General features: G+C 38.4%; 1 protein-coding gene across 1 annotated transcript in view; it reads left to right on the top strand.

Annotated features, from left to right (window-relative positions):
• Positions 1-17,500, top strand: part of LOC115230827 (contactin-associated protein-like 4) — a 76,226-nt gene that overhangs the window by 28,397 nt on the left and 30,329 nt on the right. The window contains exons 6-12 of the mRNA XM_036499835.1: positions 818-963; positions 5,226-5,545; positions 7,137-7,273; positions 9,975-10,078; positions 10,792-11,028; positions 12,655-12,901; positions 15,449-15,541. Of these exons, the coding sequence (XP_036355728.1) occupies positions 818-963; positions 5,226-5,545; positions 7,137-7,273; positions 9,975-10,078; positions 10,792-11,028; positions 12,655-12,901; positions 15,449-15,541 (1,284 nt within the window). The remainder of the gene's footprint in view (positions 1-817; positions 964-5,225; positions 5,546-7,136; positions 7,274-9,974; positions 10,079-10,791; positions 11,029-12,654; positions 12,902-15,448; positions 15,542-17,500) is intronic.

A 17,500-nucleotide genomic window follows, 5' to 3' on the forward strand; every position in this document is an offset into this window, starting at 1 on the left:
TATATATATATGCATATCTATCTATCTATCTATCTATATATATATATATATATACACAGTCAAAAATTGTGAAGCATGACTGTCACCACTACTACATGAACCTGAAGATTGCAGAATTTAATGCATGAAAGTACTAGTTCAATCAGAATGAACATTTAACATTCTACTATTTTATTTTATTATATTATATTATATTATCTTATATTATATCATTATAAGATTGTAAATAAAACATGAAAATCAGACAAGGTTGGAATTCCTTTTATTAATATATTCTTCTATACACAATCACACACACCCATATATATATCTATATATATATATATATATATACATGTGGAGGTGCAATGGCCCAGTGGTTAGGGCAGCAGACTCGCGGTCGTAGGATCACGGTTTCGATTCCCAGACCGGGCGTTGTGAGTGTTTATTGAGCGAAAACACCTAAAAAGCTCCACGAGGCCCCGGCAGGGGATGGTGGTGATCCCTGCTGTACTCTTTCACCACAACTTTCTCTCACTCTTACTTCCTGTTTCTGTTGTACCTGTATTTCAAAGGGCCGGCCTTGTCACTCTCTGTGTCACGCTGAATATCCCCGAGAACTACGTTAAGGGTGCACGTGTCTGTGGAGTGCTCAGCCACTTACACGTTAATTTCACGAGCAGGCTGTTCCGTTGATCGGATCAACCGGAACCTTCATCATCATAACCGACGGAGTGCTTCCATATATATACATATACATATATATGCATATCTATCTATCTATATATATATATATATACATATATATACGTTTGCCGTTTCTTTTTTTCTCCACCAGATGGCACAATCTTACCCTGGTACATCAGGGTCCTGTGATGTATGTTCATCTCGATGACAAAACTGTACAGAAGACAGTACAGAACTACCTCAACCTTGATCCCCACGTCTACTTTGGAGGAGGGAAAAACTTCGTCAAGACCAAAGGTATGTTAACAATTAATTACGTTAATTGGCACCTGGATTGGCTGAGCACCAATCAGAATACTAAGACAGAATGACTTGCGTTATTTATTTGTAATTGTTTGAGTTTGTTTTGTTTTTGTTTTATCCTCTCCACTGTCTCAGAAGGTCAGATGAAACTGCCCCTGGGCTCTGTAGTACAAACGTCTTGTTTTCACCAAATCTTAGTCGCAATTTATGTTCCTAACACTAGCTTTATGATAACAAAGTTATTTTACTAAATTCTTTGATATATTTAAAGTAATTGGAAGAAACAGAGCATCTCGACAGAAATAGGGTAACAAAAGGGTTAAGAAGAAAAATAATCAGCAGAAGACATGAAAGGAGACCTCAAAGTGGTCCCTCTATATGCTAGAAATAACAGCCTAAATTTCCTGCAAGCCACACTCTTCCAACTGCTTCTAATCTCCATCTGCCCAAATGTGGAGATGTGTACCCTTTTGATACCAACCTGGCTAAAACCACCTCTGGCTCTTTAGTACAAATGTCTTGTTTACATAAGTTTTGAATGAAAATCTTCCACCAAATCTTAGTCGCAATTTATGTTCCTAACACTAGCTTTATGATAACAAACTTATTTTACTAAATTCTTTGTTATATTTAAAGTAATTGATAGAAGCACAGAGCATCTCAACAGAAATATGGTAACAAAAGGGTTAAGAAGAAAAATATTCCGTAGAAGAAATGGGGGAAGGAGACCTCAATGTGGTCCCTCTATATGCTAGAAATAATAGCCTAAATATAGTAAGAAGAGGGTTAAGAAGAAGAATAATCAGCAGAAGAAATGAGGGAAGGAGACCTCAATGTGGTAACTCTATATGCTAGAAATAATAGCCTAAATATGGTAACAAAAGGGTTAAGAAAAAAAATAATGAGCAGAAGAAATGAGGGAAGGAGACCTCAATGTGGTCCCTCTATATGCTAAATAATAGCCTAAATATGGTAACAAAAGGGTTAAGAAAAAAAATAATGAGCAGAAGAAATGAGGAAGGAGACCTCAATGTGGTCCCTCTATATGCTAGAAATAATAGCCTAAATATGGTAACAAAGGGTTAAGAAGAAAAATAATGAGCAGAAGAAATGAGGGAAGGAGACCTCAATGTGTCCCTCTATATGCTAGAAATAATAGCCTAAATATGGTAACAAAAGGTTAAGAAGAAAAAAAATAATGAGCAGAAGAAATGAGGGAAGGAGACCTCAATGTGGTCCCTCTAATATGCTAGAATAATAGCCTAAATATGGTAACAAAAGGGTTAAGAAGAAAAATAATGAGCAGAAGAAATGAGGAAGGAAGACCAATGTGTGTCCCTCTATATGCTAGAATAATAGCCTAATATGGTAACAAAAGGGTTAAGAAGAAAAATAATGAGCAGAAGAAATGAGGGAAGGAGACCTCAATGTGGTCCCTCTATATGCTAGAAATAATAGCCTAAATATGGTAACAAAAGGGTTAAGAAGAAAAATAATGAGCAGAAGAAATGAGGGAAGGAGACCTCAATGTGGTCCCTCTATATGCTAGAAATAATAGCCTAAATATGGTAACAAAAGGGTTAAGAAGAAAAATAATCAGCAGAAGACATGAGAGAAGGAGACGTCAATGTGGTAACTCTATATGCTAGAAATAACAGCCTAAATATGGTAACAAAAGGGTTAAGAAGAAAAATAATGAGCAGAAGAAATAGGGAAAGGAGACCTCATGTGGTCCCTCTATATGCTAGAAATAATAGCCTAAATATGGTAACAAAAGGGTTAAGAAGAAAAATAATCAGCAGAAGACATGAGAGAAGGAGACGTCAATGTGGTAACTCTATATGCTAGAAATAATAGCCTAAATATGGTAACAAAAGGGTTAAGAAGAAAAATAATGAGCAGAAGAAATGAGGGAAGGAGACCTCAATGTGTCCCTCTATATGCTAGAATAATAGCCTAAATATGGTAACAAAAGGGTTAAAGAAAATATATCAGCAGAAGACATGAGAGAAGGAGACCTCAATGTGGTCCCTCTATATGCTAGAAATAATAGCCTAAATATGGTAACAAAAGGGTTAAGAAGAAAAATAATCAGCAGAAGACATGAGAGAAGGAGACCTCAATGTGGTCACTCTATATGCTAGAAATAATAGCCTAAATATGGTAACAAAAGGGTTAAGAAGAAAAATAATCAGCAGAAGACATGAGAGAAGGAGACCTCAATGTGGTAACTCTATATGCTAGAAATAACAGCCTAAATATGGTAACAAAAGGGTTAAGAAGAAAAATAATGAGCAGAAGAAATGAGAGAAGGAGACCTCAATGTGGTCCCTCTATATGCTAGAAATAATAGCCTAAATATGGTAACAAAAGGGTTAAGAAGAAAAATAATGAGCAGAAGAAATGAGGGAAGGAGACCTCAATGTGGTCCCTCTATATGCTAGAAATAATAGCCTAAATATGGTAACAAAAGGGTTAAGAAGAAAAATAATGAGCAGAAGAAATGAGGGAAGGAGACCTCAATGTGGTCCCTCTATATGCTAGAAATAATAGCCTAAATATGGTAACAAAAGGGTTAAGAAGAAAAATAATGAGCAGAAGAAATGAGGGAAGGAGACCTCAATGTGGTCCCTCTATATGCTAGAAAAAAATAGCCTAAATATGGTAACAAAAGGGTTAAGAAGAAAAATAATGAGCAGAAGACATGAGGGAAGGAGACCTCAATGTGGTCCCTCTATATGCTAGAAATAATAGCCTAAATATGGTAACAAAAGGGTTAAGAAGAAAAATAATCAGCAGAAGACATGAGAGAAGGAGACGTCAATGTGGTAACTCTATATGCTAGAAATAACAGCCTAAATATGGTAACAAAAGGGTTAAGAAGAAAAATAATGAGCAGAAGAAATGAGGGAAGGAGACCTCAATGTGGTCCCTCTATATGCTAGAAATAATAGCCTAAATATGGTAACAAAAGGGTTAAGAAGAAAAATAATGAACAGAAGACATGAGGGAAGGAGACCTCAATGTGGTCCCTCTATATGCTAGAAATAACAGCCTAAATATGGTAACAAAAGGGTAAGAAGAAAAATAATGAGCAGAAGGGACATGAGGGAAGGAGACCTCAATGTGGTCACCTCTATATGCTAGAAATAATAGCCTAATATGGTACAAAAGGGTTAGAAGAAAAATAAGAGCAGAAGAAATGAGGGAAGGAGACCTCAATGTGGTCCTCTATATGCTAGAAATAATAGCCTAAATATGGTAACAAAAGGGTTAAGAAGAAAAATAATCAGCAGAAGACATGAGAGAAGGAGACCTCAATGTGGTCACTCTATATGCTAGAAATAACAGCCTAAATATGTAACAAAAGGGTTAAGAAGAAAAATAATGAGCAGAAGAAATGAGGGATAGGAGACCTCAATGTGGCCCTCTATATGCTAGAAATAATAGCCTAAATATGTAACAAAAGGGAGAAGAAAAATAATCAGCAGAAGACACGAGAGAAGAGACCTCAATGTGGGCACTCTATATGCTAGAAATAACAGCCTAAATATGGTAACAAAAGGGTTAAGAGAAAAATAATGAGCAGAAGAAATGAGGGAAGGAGACCTCAATGTGGTCCCTCTATATGCTAGAAATAATAGCCTATATATGGTAACAAAAGGGTAAGAGAGAAAAAATAATCAGCAGAGAAGACATGAGAGAAGGAGACCTCAATGTGGTCACTCATATGCTAGAAATAACAGCCTAAATATGGTAACAAAAGGGTTAAGAGAAAAATATGAGCAGAAGAAATGAGGGAAGGAGACTCAATGGGCCCTCCCCTAGAGCTAGAAATAATAGCCTAAATATGGTAACAAACGGGTTAAGAGAAAAAAATAATCAGCAGAAGACATGAGAGAAGGAGACCTCAATGTGGTCACTCTATATGCTAGAAATAACAGCCTAAATATGGTAACAAAAGGGTTAAGAAGAAAAATAATGAGCAGAAGAAATGAGGGAAGGAGACCTCAATGTGGTCCCTCTATATGCTAGAAATAATAGCCTAAATATGGTAACAAAAGGGTTAAGAAAAAAAATAATCGGCAGAAGACATGCTAGAAATAAAAGAAAAACAAAGAAAAGAATACGTAGGCACGTATACATTCACCCACATGTGCACACACACACACACACACACACACACACCACACACACACACACACATATCGTTTTTCTATGATTTTCTTTTTTCTTTTTGTTTTTGCTCGTTGCAGGTCTGGAGGTAACGCAGAACTTCATCGGATGTCTCCGGAACATCTACTTCAATGACAAATCAATCCTTTACGACTTGCGATATGGCAAGGGATCCACCCAGTACCACGGTGGAACAGCTGTCAGTTACGGCTGTAATTCAATCCGGAACATTCCGTTGTCTTTCCCTCGTGTCGGCACCATGCTGACCCTAGAGAACCCTGTTAAGGATGATCTGGACATACAGCTGGAGTTCAGAACCATAAAGGATACTGCCGTCCTTCTCTATGCCACCCTCTCAACATTCAACAGCCTTGAGGGTCATGATATCGGCACCTTACAGGTTAGTTTACCTACAGCACACCTTTTGACTAATTTCTTTTTTATTTCTTTCTGTTGGCGTATGTTGACAAGGGGCAATAATCTCGAAACTGCAGTCCATGCGTATCACTAAGGTTTTCGAGAGGGGATGACCTCCCTTTGCGAATATTATAAGAGCACAGGAATTGTGTCTAAAGCCAGCTGGAGACAATGATCTCCTGGGGCTAAAAAGCTACAGTAACACCCACCCCTAGTGGTTAGCCATATTGAGATGGCTAGTATACTTTACATTGTTAAATCGTAATCGTCCATAAATCGTTGTTAAATCATAATCGGCCAGGAGCGGCTGTGTGGTAAGTAGCTTGCTAACCAACCACATGGTTCCGGGTTCAGTCCCACTGCGTGGCATCTTGAGCAAGTGTCTTCTGCTATAGCCCCGGGCCGACCAATGCCTTGTGAGTGGATTTGGTAGATGGAAACTGAAAGAAGCCCGTCGAATATACGTATATATATATGCATGTGTGTCTGTGTTTGTCCCCCTAGCATTGCTTGACAACCGATGCTGGTGTGTTTATGTCCCCGTCACTTAGCGGTTCGGCAAAAGAGACCGATAGAATAAGTACTGGGCTTACAAAAGAATAAGTCCCGGGGTCGATTTGCTCGACTAAAGGCGGTGCTCCAGCATGGCCACAGTCAAATGACTGAAACAAGTAAAAAAAAACAGGCTTGTCTTTTACAGGTTTCATTGCCCACATAAAATGCACTCAAACCGGTGCTGTTTGCATGCACCCATGCCTGTGGCCCATAAAATGCACCCAGTACACCCTGTGAAGTGGTTGCCATTAGGAAGGGCATCCAGCTGTAGACAATGTATAGTGTGTGTACATCATCATCTTCATCATCTTCATCGTCATTTAATGTCCACTTTACCTTGCTTGCATTGGTCAGATGGTTTTCTGTGGCCAGATGCTCTCCCTGTCACCAACCCTCACCGGTTTCCAAGCAAAATGATATTTCCCCACGGCCAGACATGTTCTCAGAGAATAACAGAAATGAATGACACTGCTTGTATGACAGGGAAAATCATTTACAGCTATGACAGGGAAAATCATTTACAGTCAAGGAAAGGAAACACACACACACACACACACACACACACACACATACACACACACACATACACACACATACACACACATGCACACATACATACACACACACATACATACACACACACATACACACATATACACACACATACACACACATACACACACATACACACACATACACACACACATATACACACACAGATGCACATACACACACATATAAACACAAATACACACACACATGAACACGCACATACACCACACATATATACACACAAACACACACATATACACACACACACATACACACACACATACACACATACACACACACACACACACACACTCGGGTACATTCTCGACTTACTGCTCACCAAAATCGATTGTCATTTATTTTTTTTCTTCCTCAATAAACAAACTAATTAATCGTCAGAGTTAATTAGCTAACTATTAATTAACTTTCTTTTATTCAGTTTATTGAAATCTTGTTCGTTTCTTCAGGTGTTGCTGTCCGATGGTCATCCAGAGTTGGTGTTTGTCCCCTTACGCAAGAAACAAAACATCACACAGACCATCACCTTTGACCACCATGTCAACGATAACCTCTGGCATTCCTTGAATCTCACTTTCAGAAACAGGTAAGATTTTACAGGGAGGGGGGGTCTGCTTGGGTGTGTATAGGGGGGTGTCTTGACTGGAATCACTCCGTTCCATTTTAGTTATGCAAAGAATAAATAAAGCATTGAACAGTTACAGTAAATAAGTAAAGTCTCCTACAGCTGTTTCTTGAATACCTGACCTAGTGGATCATGTTAATGGGCAATTCTTGCTTAGTTTGAAGCTTTGCCTGATAATTCGATAATCTGACCATCCTGAAAAACCTGGAAGCATGTGGTTTATTGTCACACTAACAAGGATGTCACACTAACAAGCATATGATTGCAATTCAATTCCTGGATGAGACTCTTATCTTCATCATCATCATTTAGCATCCGATGTCCATGCTGGCATGGGTTTGATGGTTTGACCAGGGCTGGTAAGCTGAGAGGGCTGCACCAGGTTCCAGTCTGATCTGGTATGCTTTCTACAGCTGGATGCCCTTCCTAATGCCCAACCACTCCAAGAATGTAATGGGTGCTTTGATGTGCCACCAGCACAGGTGCCATTTGTATAACACCAGCATCTGCCATGACTCTGATTTCACTTAGCTTGATGGGCCTTTTTTCTCAAGCACAGCATATTGCAAAAGGTTCAGTCATTTGTCATTGCCTCTGTGAGGCTCAAAAGGGGCTTTTTACATGCCACCGGCATGGGTGCTAATTATGCAAAACCTGCATCATCCACATTGCCCCCTGAAGGCCCAACACTCAAAACGTGCTTTTATGAGCCACCAACAAAGGGGCCTGACCACAATTTCACTTGGGTTTATGGATCTTCTTCTCAAACACAGCATATCACCAAAGGTCTCAGTCACAATGTGCTGTGTTCTTGAGCAAGACACTTCATTTCTCATTGCTCCAGAACCCACTTAGTTGGCAGAAATGAGTGATCCTGACCAGTTTCCAAGTAAGGTTATTTTTACTCCTTGGCCAACATGTTTTCACAGAATATCAGTAATGGATGACACTGCAGGTATGACAAGGATACTCATTTATGCAATCACATGAATGACTTCGTTAATTCATTAATTATGGAATTGCCTAATACAGTTGTCTTCTATTCAAACTCACGACTATTAATATTCCCATCAAAGGTTCTGTCTTTCTTTTACTGTTTTAACTCAATCTCTCTGATGACAGGATTCTTCGATTACGTGAATTCATTACCCATTAACATGATCCACTGGGTCAGGTATTCAAGAAACAGCTGTAGGAGACTTTACTTATCTACTGTAAATGTTCAATGCTTTATTTATTCTTTATCATGAAGTGAATCTCCTCAAGTAACACCAAATGATTTACTTGTCCTCTTCCATTTTTGACCTATCATACTTCCCACCTGCTCCGAATCACGTACCGCTTCTAGCCACCTCAGGTAGACTATTCCAATACCTCATTCCCATTTGCACTTCAAGCCAGAGGCTGAGTTGTAAACTGATCTGGGCACTCACTGCACATATCTGTTAACAAATGTCAATCAACATACATTCCTTGCATCTCCTACACACACACCACACACACACACACACACACACACACATACCATACACACACACACACACACACACACACACACACACACTCGATTAATGATATCACTGCTCATGAAACACATACCCTTTTACTTGTTTCAGTCAGTTGACTGTGGCCATGCTGGAGCACCGCCTTTAATCGAGCAACTCGACCCCGGGACTTATTCTTTTGTAAGCCCAGTACTTATTCTATCAGTCTCTTTTGCCAAACCGCTAAATAACGGGGACGTAAACACACCAGCATCGGTTGCCAAGCAATGCTAGGGGGACAAACACAGACACACAAACACACACACGCATATATATACAACCCCGGGACTTATTCTTTTGTAAGCCCAGTACTTATTCTATCGGTCTCTTTTTGCCGAACCGCTAAGTAACGGGGACGTAAACACACCAGCATCAGTTGTCAAGCAATGCTAGGGGGACAAACACAGACACACAAACACACACACGTATATATATATATATATTATATATATATATATATATCATATATACGACGGGCTTCTGTCAGTTTCCGTCTACCAATCCACTCACAAGGCTTTGGTCGGCCCGAGGCTATAGTAGAAGACACTTGGCCAAGGTGCCACGCAGTGGGACTGAACCCGGAACCATGTGGTTGGTAAACAAGCTACTTACCACACAGCCACTCCTGCGCTTATGATGTAAATTAATGAACAAACTAAAAAAGAAACTAGAAAATGCACTCTGAGAGCGCAGACCTCTGGCAAGCAGCTCATTTTAGGATAGATACACGAGTAAAATTACTAACAGAGAAATCGAAATATACTTTGGAAACAGCAACGCCACCATAGGTTAAGTGGAAATGATGAAGGTGTTTCCAAGGGAGATAATCAAAGAACATAACATTGTGATACTTAGTGTAAAGCAAATATAATAAAGGAAAAACCCTTCAAGAATCCATAAAAATTCCTGGATCATTACCAAAATTTCATCATCTGTTCCTTGTGTCATTACCAACTTTTCCTGCAAGTTTCATCAAATACCGTTCACAACCTTTTGAGTTATTTTGCACACAGACAGACAAACCAATGCGGCGGTAACAAGCAATAAAACGATGCAGAAATCATTTGAAAAGTTTAAGGTTCTGTATTCCCACTTCTGTTGTTTTAATCTGTTCACAGGGTCCCTTCTTTGACCATTGATGGGGTCACGTTGAATGCTGTGCCTTATGATTATCAGAAGGTCGAGTTAAAAAGCAACATCATAATAGGTTATGATTTCTCAGGTATGTAAATTGTTGTTGTTGTTGTTGTTTAACCCCGGGCCAGTACTTAACAATTTAGATTCAAATGAATAGCAACTGAACTTCACAACCTCATATGTTCTTAGAATTCAAATCTACATCTTTATCTGTATATTTACCTTCTCTAAAATGTTACTAATTGATTTGAAATTTTTTATACTATTGGAAAAGCTATGTAATTGGCTGAAGAGCACTCAACATCTTAAATCTGCCGTAATACTTACAGCTTTAATGAAATGTTGTAGTGCGAAACATTGTACCAAATACCAGAGTCATCTTGTTTGCTTATTTTTGATTATTTTTTATTATAAATCCAAATATATATGTATTTATATAAAATATATATATATAATATATATCACACACACCACACATATATATATATATATAATATATACATATGTATATAGATGTGTGTGTGTATATATATGTTGCTCTATTTCTTCTCTTATTATATAATATATATTATATATATATATATATATATATACACACCACATACAAATATGTATATATATATATATATATATATATATATATATATATATATAGATCAGACTGGAGCCTGGTGCAGCCTCCTAGCTTCCCAGACCCCGGTCGAACTGTCCAACCCATGCTAGCATGGAAAATTAATGTTAAACGATGATGATGATGGTGTTGATGATGATATATGTTTGTTATATATTTTCATACAGTAAAAATGGGATTTATGGGATGTATCCGGAATGTCTACCTGCAAGACAAAGCGGTTGACCTAATCACCATTGTCCAATCGGCAGCAGCCAACGGGCCCCAACTGGACGGCTGTCCCCTCGAAGATTTCTGCCAGAAACGAATGATCTGCGAGCACAACAGCAAGTGTGTGTCCGACTGGAGGGACATGCATTGCGACTGCTCTGGAACTGGATACGAAGGGGAGACTTGTCACTTTGGTAAGTTCCCTCTTTGTCTGTCTGTGCGTCTGTCTCTGCAATAGTTAAGGGTGTCATGTGATCGGTCAGTGAGAGATTGTTTTGTGTCTGGTTAGTTGTGTGTACAAGGGGATACCCAAAGGAAGTTTCTGGTTACTTTTGGGTACACCCTTATGTGTGTCCAGGGTTTGGCATTAAACTGCATCTGTTAGTGAGGCTCCAGCTGGGGAGTTCTGTTGTTGTGTGGGGTCACCCTTAGATTACCATTTCTTCCAGGACTTTTTCTTTCAATATTATTTTATTCACTTGGTTTTTACATATTTACACTTTTGCCACCTTCAAAATATTCTCCAATGGATTCAATGCATCTCTTCCAGATGTGTTTTCCACTGTTTGAAGCAATCTGGAATTCTTGCTGAGTGATGCCTTTCAAAGACTGCATCATTTTTCCCTTCACCTCTTCCGCATCTACAAACTCTGTAGCACCAGCTTTCGTCACCAGCAATGACCAAAAAAGGATCTGGACCAAATCCTAACTCTTCTTTCAATTCCCAACACACATTCCCTTGTGAGCAAGCAAGGCGCAAATTTTTCTGCGACTTTTTCCCTTCATAATTCCTCACTCAGAATTCCTTGGCAGGAGTTCCAGGACACAACAGTTGGTCAATTGTTCGGTGATGGTCCTCCAAGATTAGTTCATGAATTACTACTACTACTACTACTACTACCACCACTTCTACTATTACCACTACCACCACCACCATTACTACTACTACAACTACTACTACTACTACTACCACTTCTACTATTACCACTACCACCACCACCATTACTACTACTACTACTACCACTACTACTACTACCACCACTACCATTACTACTACTACTACTATTACTACTACCATTTTTACTATTACCACTACCACCACCACCATTACTACTACTACTACTACTACCACTTCTACTATTACCACTACCACCACCACCATTACTACTACTACTACATACTACCATTTTTACTATTACTACTACCACCACCACCATTACTACTACTACTACTACCACTTCTACTATTACCACTACCACCACCACCATTACTACTACTACTACTACTACCATTTTTACTATTACCACTACCACCACCACCATTACTACTACTACTACTACTACCATTTTTACTATTACCACTACCACCACCACCATTACTACTACTACTACTATTACTACTACCATTTTTACTATTACCACTACCACCACCACCATTACTACTACTACTACTACCACTTCTACTATTACCACTACCACCACCACCATTACTACTACTACCACTTCTACTATTACCACTACCACCACCTCCATTACTACTACTACTACTGCTACCACTTCTACTATTACCACTACCACCACCACCATTACTACTACTATACTACTACTACCACTTCTACTATTACCACTACCACCACCTCCATTATACTACTACTACTGCTACACTTCTAAAACTACTTATACCTACCCCCACCACCCAACACCATTACTACTACTACTACTACTACCACTTCTACTATTACCACTACCACCACCACCATTACTACTACTACTACTACTACCTCTACCGCTTGTCTCACCATCTGTCTGTTCTCTCCCCAGCAAAACACCGTCAAAACTGCAACGACTACTACCTGGCCGGAAAGCGCAAGTCTGGCGTCTACCCTGCCGATTTGGACGGCAATGGACCGCTGCCCCCTACGTACATCACCTGTGACATGCAATCGAAGAAGATGGTCAGTGAACATGAAGCTGTGTATGGCGTGACCATGGTCACGCACAACCTCAACAATAACTACACTGTACAGTCTGAGAAGTTACCTGATCTCAAAATAACTATTTCATACAGGTGAGCTGCTCTTGTTGTTACTATCTGTCTATCCAGGAGGGATTGAGTTTCACTTCAGGAAAAGAATATATATATATATACATTCATACGTACATACACACACACACACACACACATATATATATATATATATATATAAAGGGGTAAAGACCCCCTTCGGTCATGAATGACCATGGGATTGCACCTAGAAAGTTACCCTCCTAGACACAAGTCCGGGCAAGGTTGTTTATGGAAGGGCCAGCAGTCGCCCATGCATACCAGCCTCTCCTCTCCACGCCACAGTGTTATCCAAGGGAAAGACAAAGGTCGATACAGCTTGGCACCAGTGACGTCGCAACTCATTTCTACAGCTGAGTGAACTGGAGTAACGTGAAATAAAGTGCCTTGCTCGAGAACACACAGCAGCCCGGTCGGGATTCGAGCTCACAACCTCACGATCGTAAGCTCGAAGCTCTAACCACTGAGCCATGCGCATATATATATATATATATATACACTATTTACAAGATAAGGGTAAAAGAAAAATTCTAATGCCAAATATGCCGAAAGACAAAAGTTGTCATTAACCATTATAATTTATGCGTCTTGAAACAAACTGATAGAAATTTCTAAAAAATTCGTTATTACCGTATTGGTCCAATTACGGGGTTAATTCATAAGAATTTTCTCCTCTTCAGCGGCAAATACGCGAGATATAAGTGAAATATTTACTCATACCCATGGAAAAAGCAAGCACTAAGTCCTGAGCAGACCTAAGTACCCCAAATATATCTAGTTCGAAATATATATATATGTATCAAATGAAATAAATGAAAAACAGGGTGCAAAGGATGTTGCGGTACATATGTTTTGGGCTTTATAGAACAACTTATTCTTACATCAATGCATAATCGACATAACAGATAGTTCAAAAGCCCTCTTCAGCCGCATGCAATTGCTACACTAAAGACTTGTATCCTTTGTGTCCTGGTTTTCATTTATTTCATTTGATACATGTCCTCTCATCTATGCCACTAGCTGGCATATACAGGTGCTTACATTTATCAAGTATTCACCCTGAATTTATTACATATATATATATATATATATACACATATATAACGTGAAGGTTTACGAAAAAATATAATAATATAATATAATTACTTTATTAAAGCAGCAGAAAATTCAACAAACCTGTTACTCTGAGGAACGTGAAATCAGAGTAACAGGTTTTGTGTGAATTTCTGCTGCTTTAAATAAAGCATATTACTCTACCACTGGTAATTGAGTACTCTTTTTTCCACCTTGTTTCACATTTATGTGTTTACTTCGGTATATATATATATATATATATATATAGATATAGATATATATATAATTGATAATTAAGAGGAGAGTGGAGATTTAGTCACATCCAAAACTTGTTTTTATTAAAATGTTTTCTACCGCATTCATAAAACTGACCTACAATTAACTGTAATCTGAACGAACCATTTAAACCCATTCTTCAACTGTGATAGCAGCACCAGTAGAGGTGATTATATGACGAGAATTCCATTGGATTTAAAAAGTAGTGCTTTCACCTTCAGCTGAATACCAATGCAGGGCGTTTGTTTGAATTGGTTCACTTTGCAGATGTTGTGAGCTACGGACCTTTAAGGGAACTGCACCAAATAGGGTGCGTGATTGCGTGCAGAGCAATGTGCAGTCGCTGCATTAGAAATGTTTGTAGAAAAGTTTTGGATGTGGAGGAGTGGCTGTGTGGTAAGTAGCTTGCTTACCAACACCATAGTTCCGGGTTCAGTCCCACTGCGTGGCATCTTGGGCAATTGTCTTCTACTATAGCCTCGGGCCGACCAAAGCCTTGTGAGTGGATTTGGTAGACGGAAACTGAAAGAAGCCCGTCATATATATATGTATATATATATATGTGCGTGTACGTTTGTGTGTCTGTGTTTGTCCCCCTAGCATTGCTTGACAACCGATGGTGGTGTGTTTATGTCCCCGTCACTTAGCGGTTCAGCAAAAGAGACCGATACAATAAGTACTGGGCTTACAAAAGAATAAGTCCCGGGGTCGAGTTGCTCGACTAAAGGCGGTGCTCCAGCATGGCCGCAGTCAACTGACTGAAACAAGTAAAAAAGTAAAAGAGTAAAGAGAGATGTGAATAAATCTCTGCCCCCCCCTCTTGGTTACCAATTCTATAGTCCTTGGAATATTTTCAGTTCTGAATAGGAACAAGGATCAACCCAAAAAGTGAAGCTTACAACAAACAGCATCTCTTTTAAGCTTGAATACAATGTAATTGGACCGTTGTGGATAGCTGGTATCTATACTAATTTGTGAGATAACACAGTATCCACCAGCATAATTTATCACTTTTATACTCTCTCTCTTTACATCTATCTATGGTGTCCTTCATAATAATGTTGCTTATCTGAAAACGATATTGATATATAATATAAAATACAAAATACCCAATACCAAGTGCTCAATATATTAATATAGAGCTCCATATATTTAAAATACAAATCCTGTATTTTTTCATTAATGCTGTTTTCATTACAGAGAAATGAGCAAGAAACATCTGGCCCTGTTAGCTTCCCAGTCTGCCTTCTGCGAGCAGAAAATTGAGTACCAGTGTTACGATATGCCTATACGGTAAGGTTGATTATGATAATATCGCATGTGATATCTTATGATAATGTCATCTTTCACCTCTTCTCTTTCGTAATTCCCACTCTTTCTCATCAAGTACACAAACACAGACATCTCCTCCCTCTTTCTCTCTCTCTCTCTCTCTCTCTCTCATATCAAAATACACACATTCACATGTATTAGCTTTCACACTTTGCTTTATCTAATTTATGTCCATCTGTACTGTCATCATCATCGTCATCATCATCATTCAGAACCCTTTGTCCATGCTGGCATGAGTTGGATGGTTTAAACTAGGGCTGCGCCAGACTCCAGTCCGTATTGGTATGATTTGTATGACCGGATGCCCTACCTAAAGCCACCTACCTTACAGTGTGTACTGGGTGCTTTTACATAACACTGCATGGGTGCTTCTATGTGACGCCACACAGGTGTGTATATAAACATTTCTTTCTTGTGTTGCCTTCAACCGGACTGGTCCCGATTTTTGAACTTCTCACTCTACCCACCCCCCTCATCATCATCATCATTGTTCAACCGTGGTCGAGACAATGGAATTTACCATGCTACGCCAGACTTCACGGTCCATCATAGCATTACGGAGGTCCTGTTGCTGGATGCCTGTATCCCTGGAGATTACATCAGGGTAGGAGAGTGTGCGCCCTCTGGTGTCGCGAGTAGATGGCTTCCAGAGGAGAAGAGTAGAAATTACCTCGTTTTCAGCTCTACAACAATGTCCAGTAAACTGGACTCTTCTACCTTTCACAAGAGATGACACAGGTGGTAGTTTCCCATATATTTGCATTTTGGTTGGATGATGCTTCCACGAGAGATTTTGAGCTCTCATAAGGAGGCAAGTGTAGGTTCCATCCAATCGCCTCTCAAGCTTCTTTGATAACATCCAGGTTTCTGAGCCATAGAGTAGAATTGGTTCGACTGTGGCTTTGAAGATTTCATAGTCCTCTAGGACACACTTTCATATCTCCTTCATCTTATGTATATGGCTGCAAAATAGAATATATATATATATAACAAAGTGGAGTTGTAAGGTATCGCACAAGTGGAAATATATATATGAAAGAATGTTTGAAAATGTAATTTAAAAAGATGTTCATTCACTTGACCGGTTTCAATTTTTTAGAAAAAGATTGACAAAAGTCAAATTGACAATCTTTTTCTAAAAAAGTCAAACCAGTCAAGTGAATATACATCTATAAATTGCATTTTCAAACCTTCTCTCATATATATATATATAGGCACCTATATCTGCATGGCTGAAACAGCTGTAAGATGTAGTTTATATTTATATTTGTATTTATTTATTTATATTCACTTATACATACTGTACTTATTGTATCATATTACTCATTGATGTACATTGTTTTGTTCTATACTATTATGTTTGACCTTAATGTTCATATGTAGTGGTTTAATAAATTATGTGATTGGGTATTATCTGGTAGTTGATTATTGATTAAGATGTATTTCTCCATTTTCTTATTTTGTATATATATATATATATATATATATATATATATATATATATATCTGTAAATTAATATGTTACCATTATTCAATAGCCAAGATAAAACTCTGAGTTTCGGATGCCAAAGTGGAAATCCACAACACCATCTCTTCCGTTATCTGGCCAGCTGAAAAACGCTATGAAAAAATACCGTTATATAAAGGGAAATTACTGTATTATAATTCCGCTACTTAAATAAATTAAGGTTAAAAGTTCATAGTAAATACGTAAGCATGCCTACTCATATGCTCACTGTATATATATATATATATATATATATATATATATATATAATATATATATTACTGTAAACTGCCGCACAATGTGATATCATAAAGGAAAAATTCAGTTGTCACTAAATGTGACTAAGGGTATCGAGACACCTAAATTGCTAGAAATAGGAGTAAAATACTTCTGGTGCTGTAGGAAGAGTGCAA

The sequence above is a fragment of the Octopus sinensis genome, unplaced genomic scaffold (genome assembly GCF_006345805.1).
Source record: "Octopus sinensis unplaced genomic scaffold, ASM634580v1 Contig16474, whole genome shotgun sequence".
Classification (NCBI taxonomy): Eukaryota; Metazoa; Mollusca; class Cephalopoda; order Octopoda; family Octopodidae; genus Octopus; species Octopus sinensis.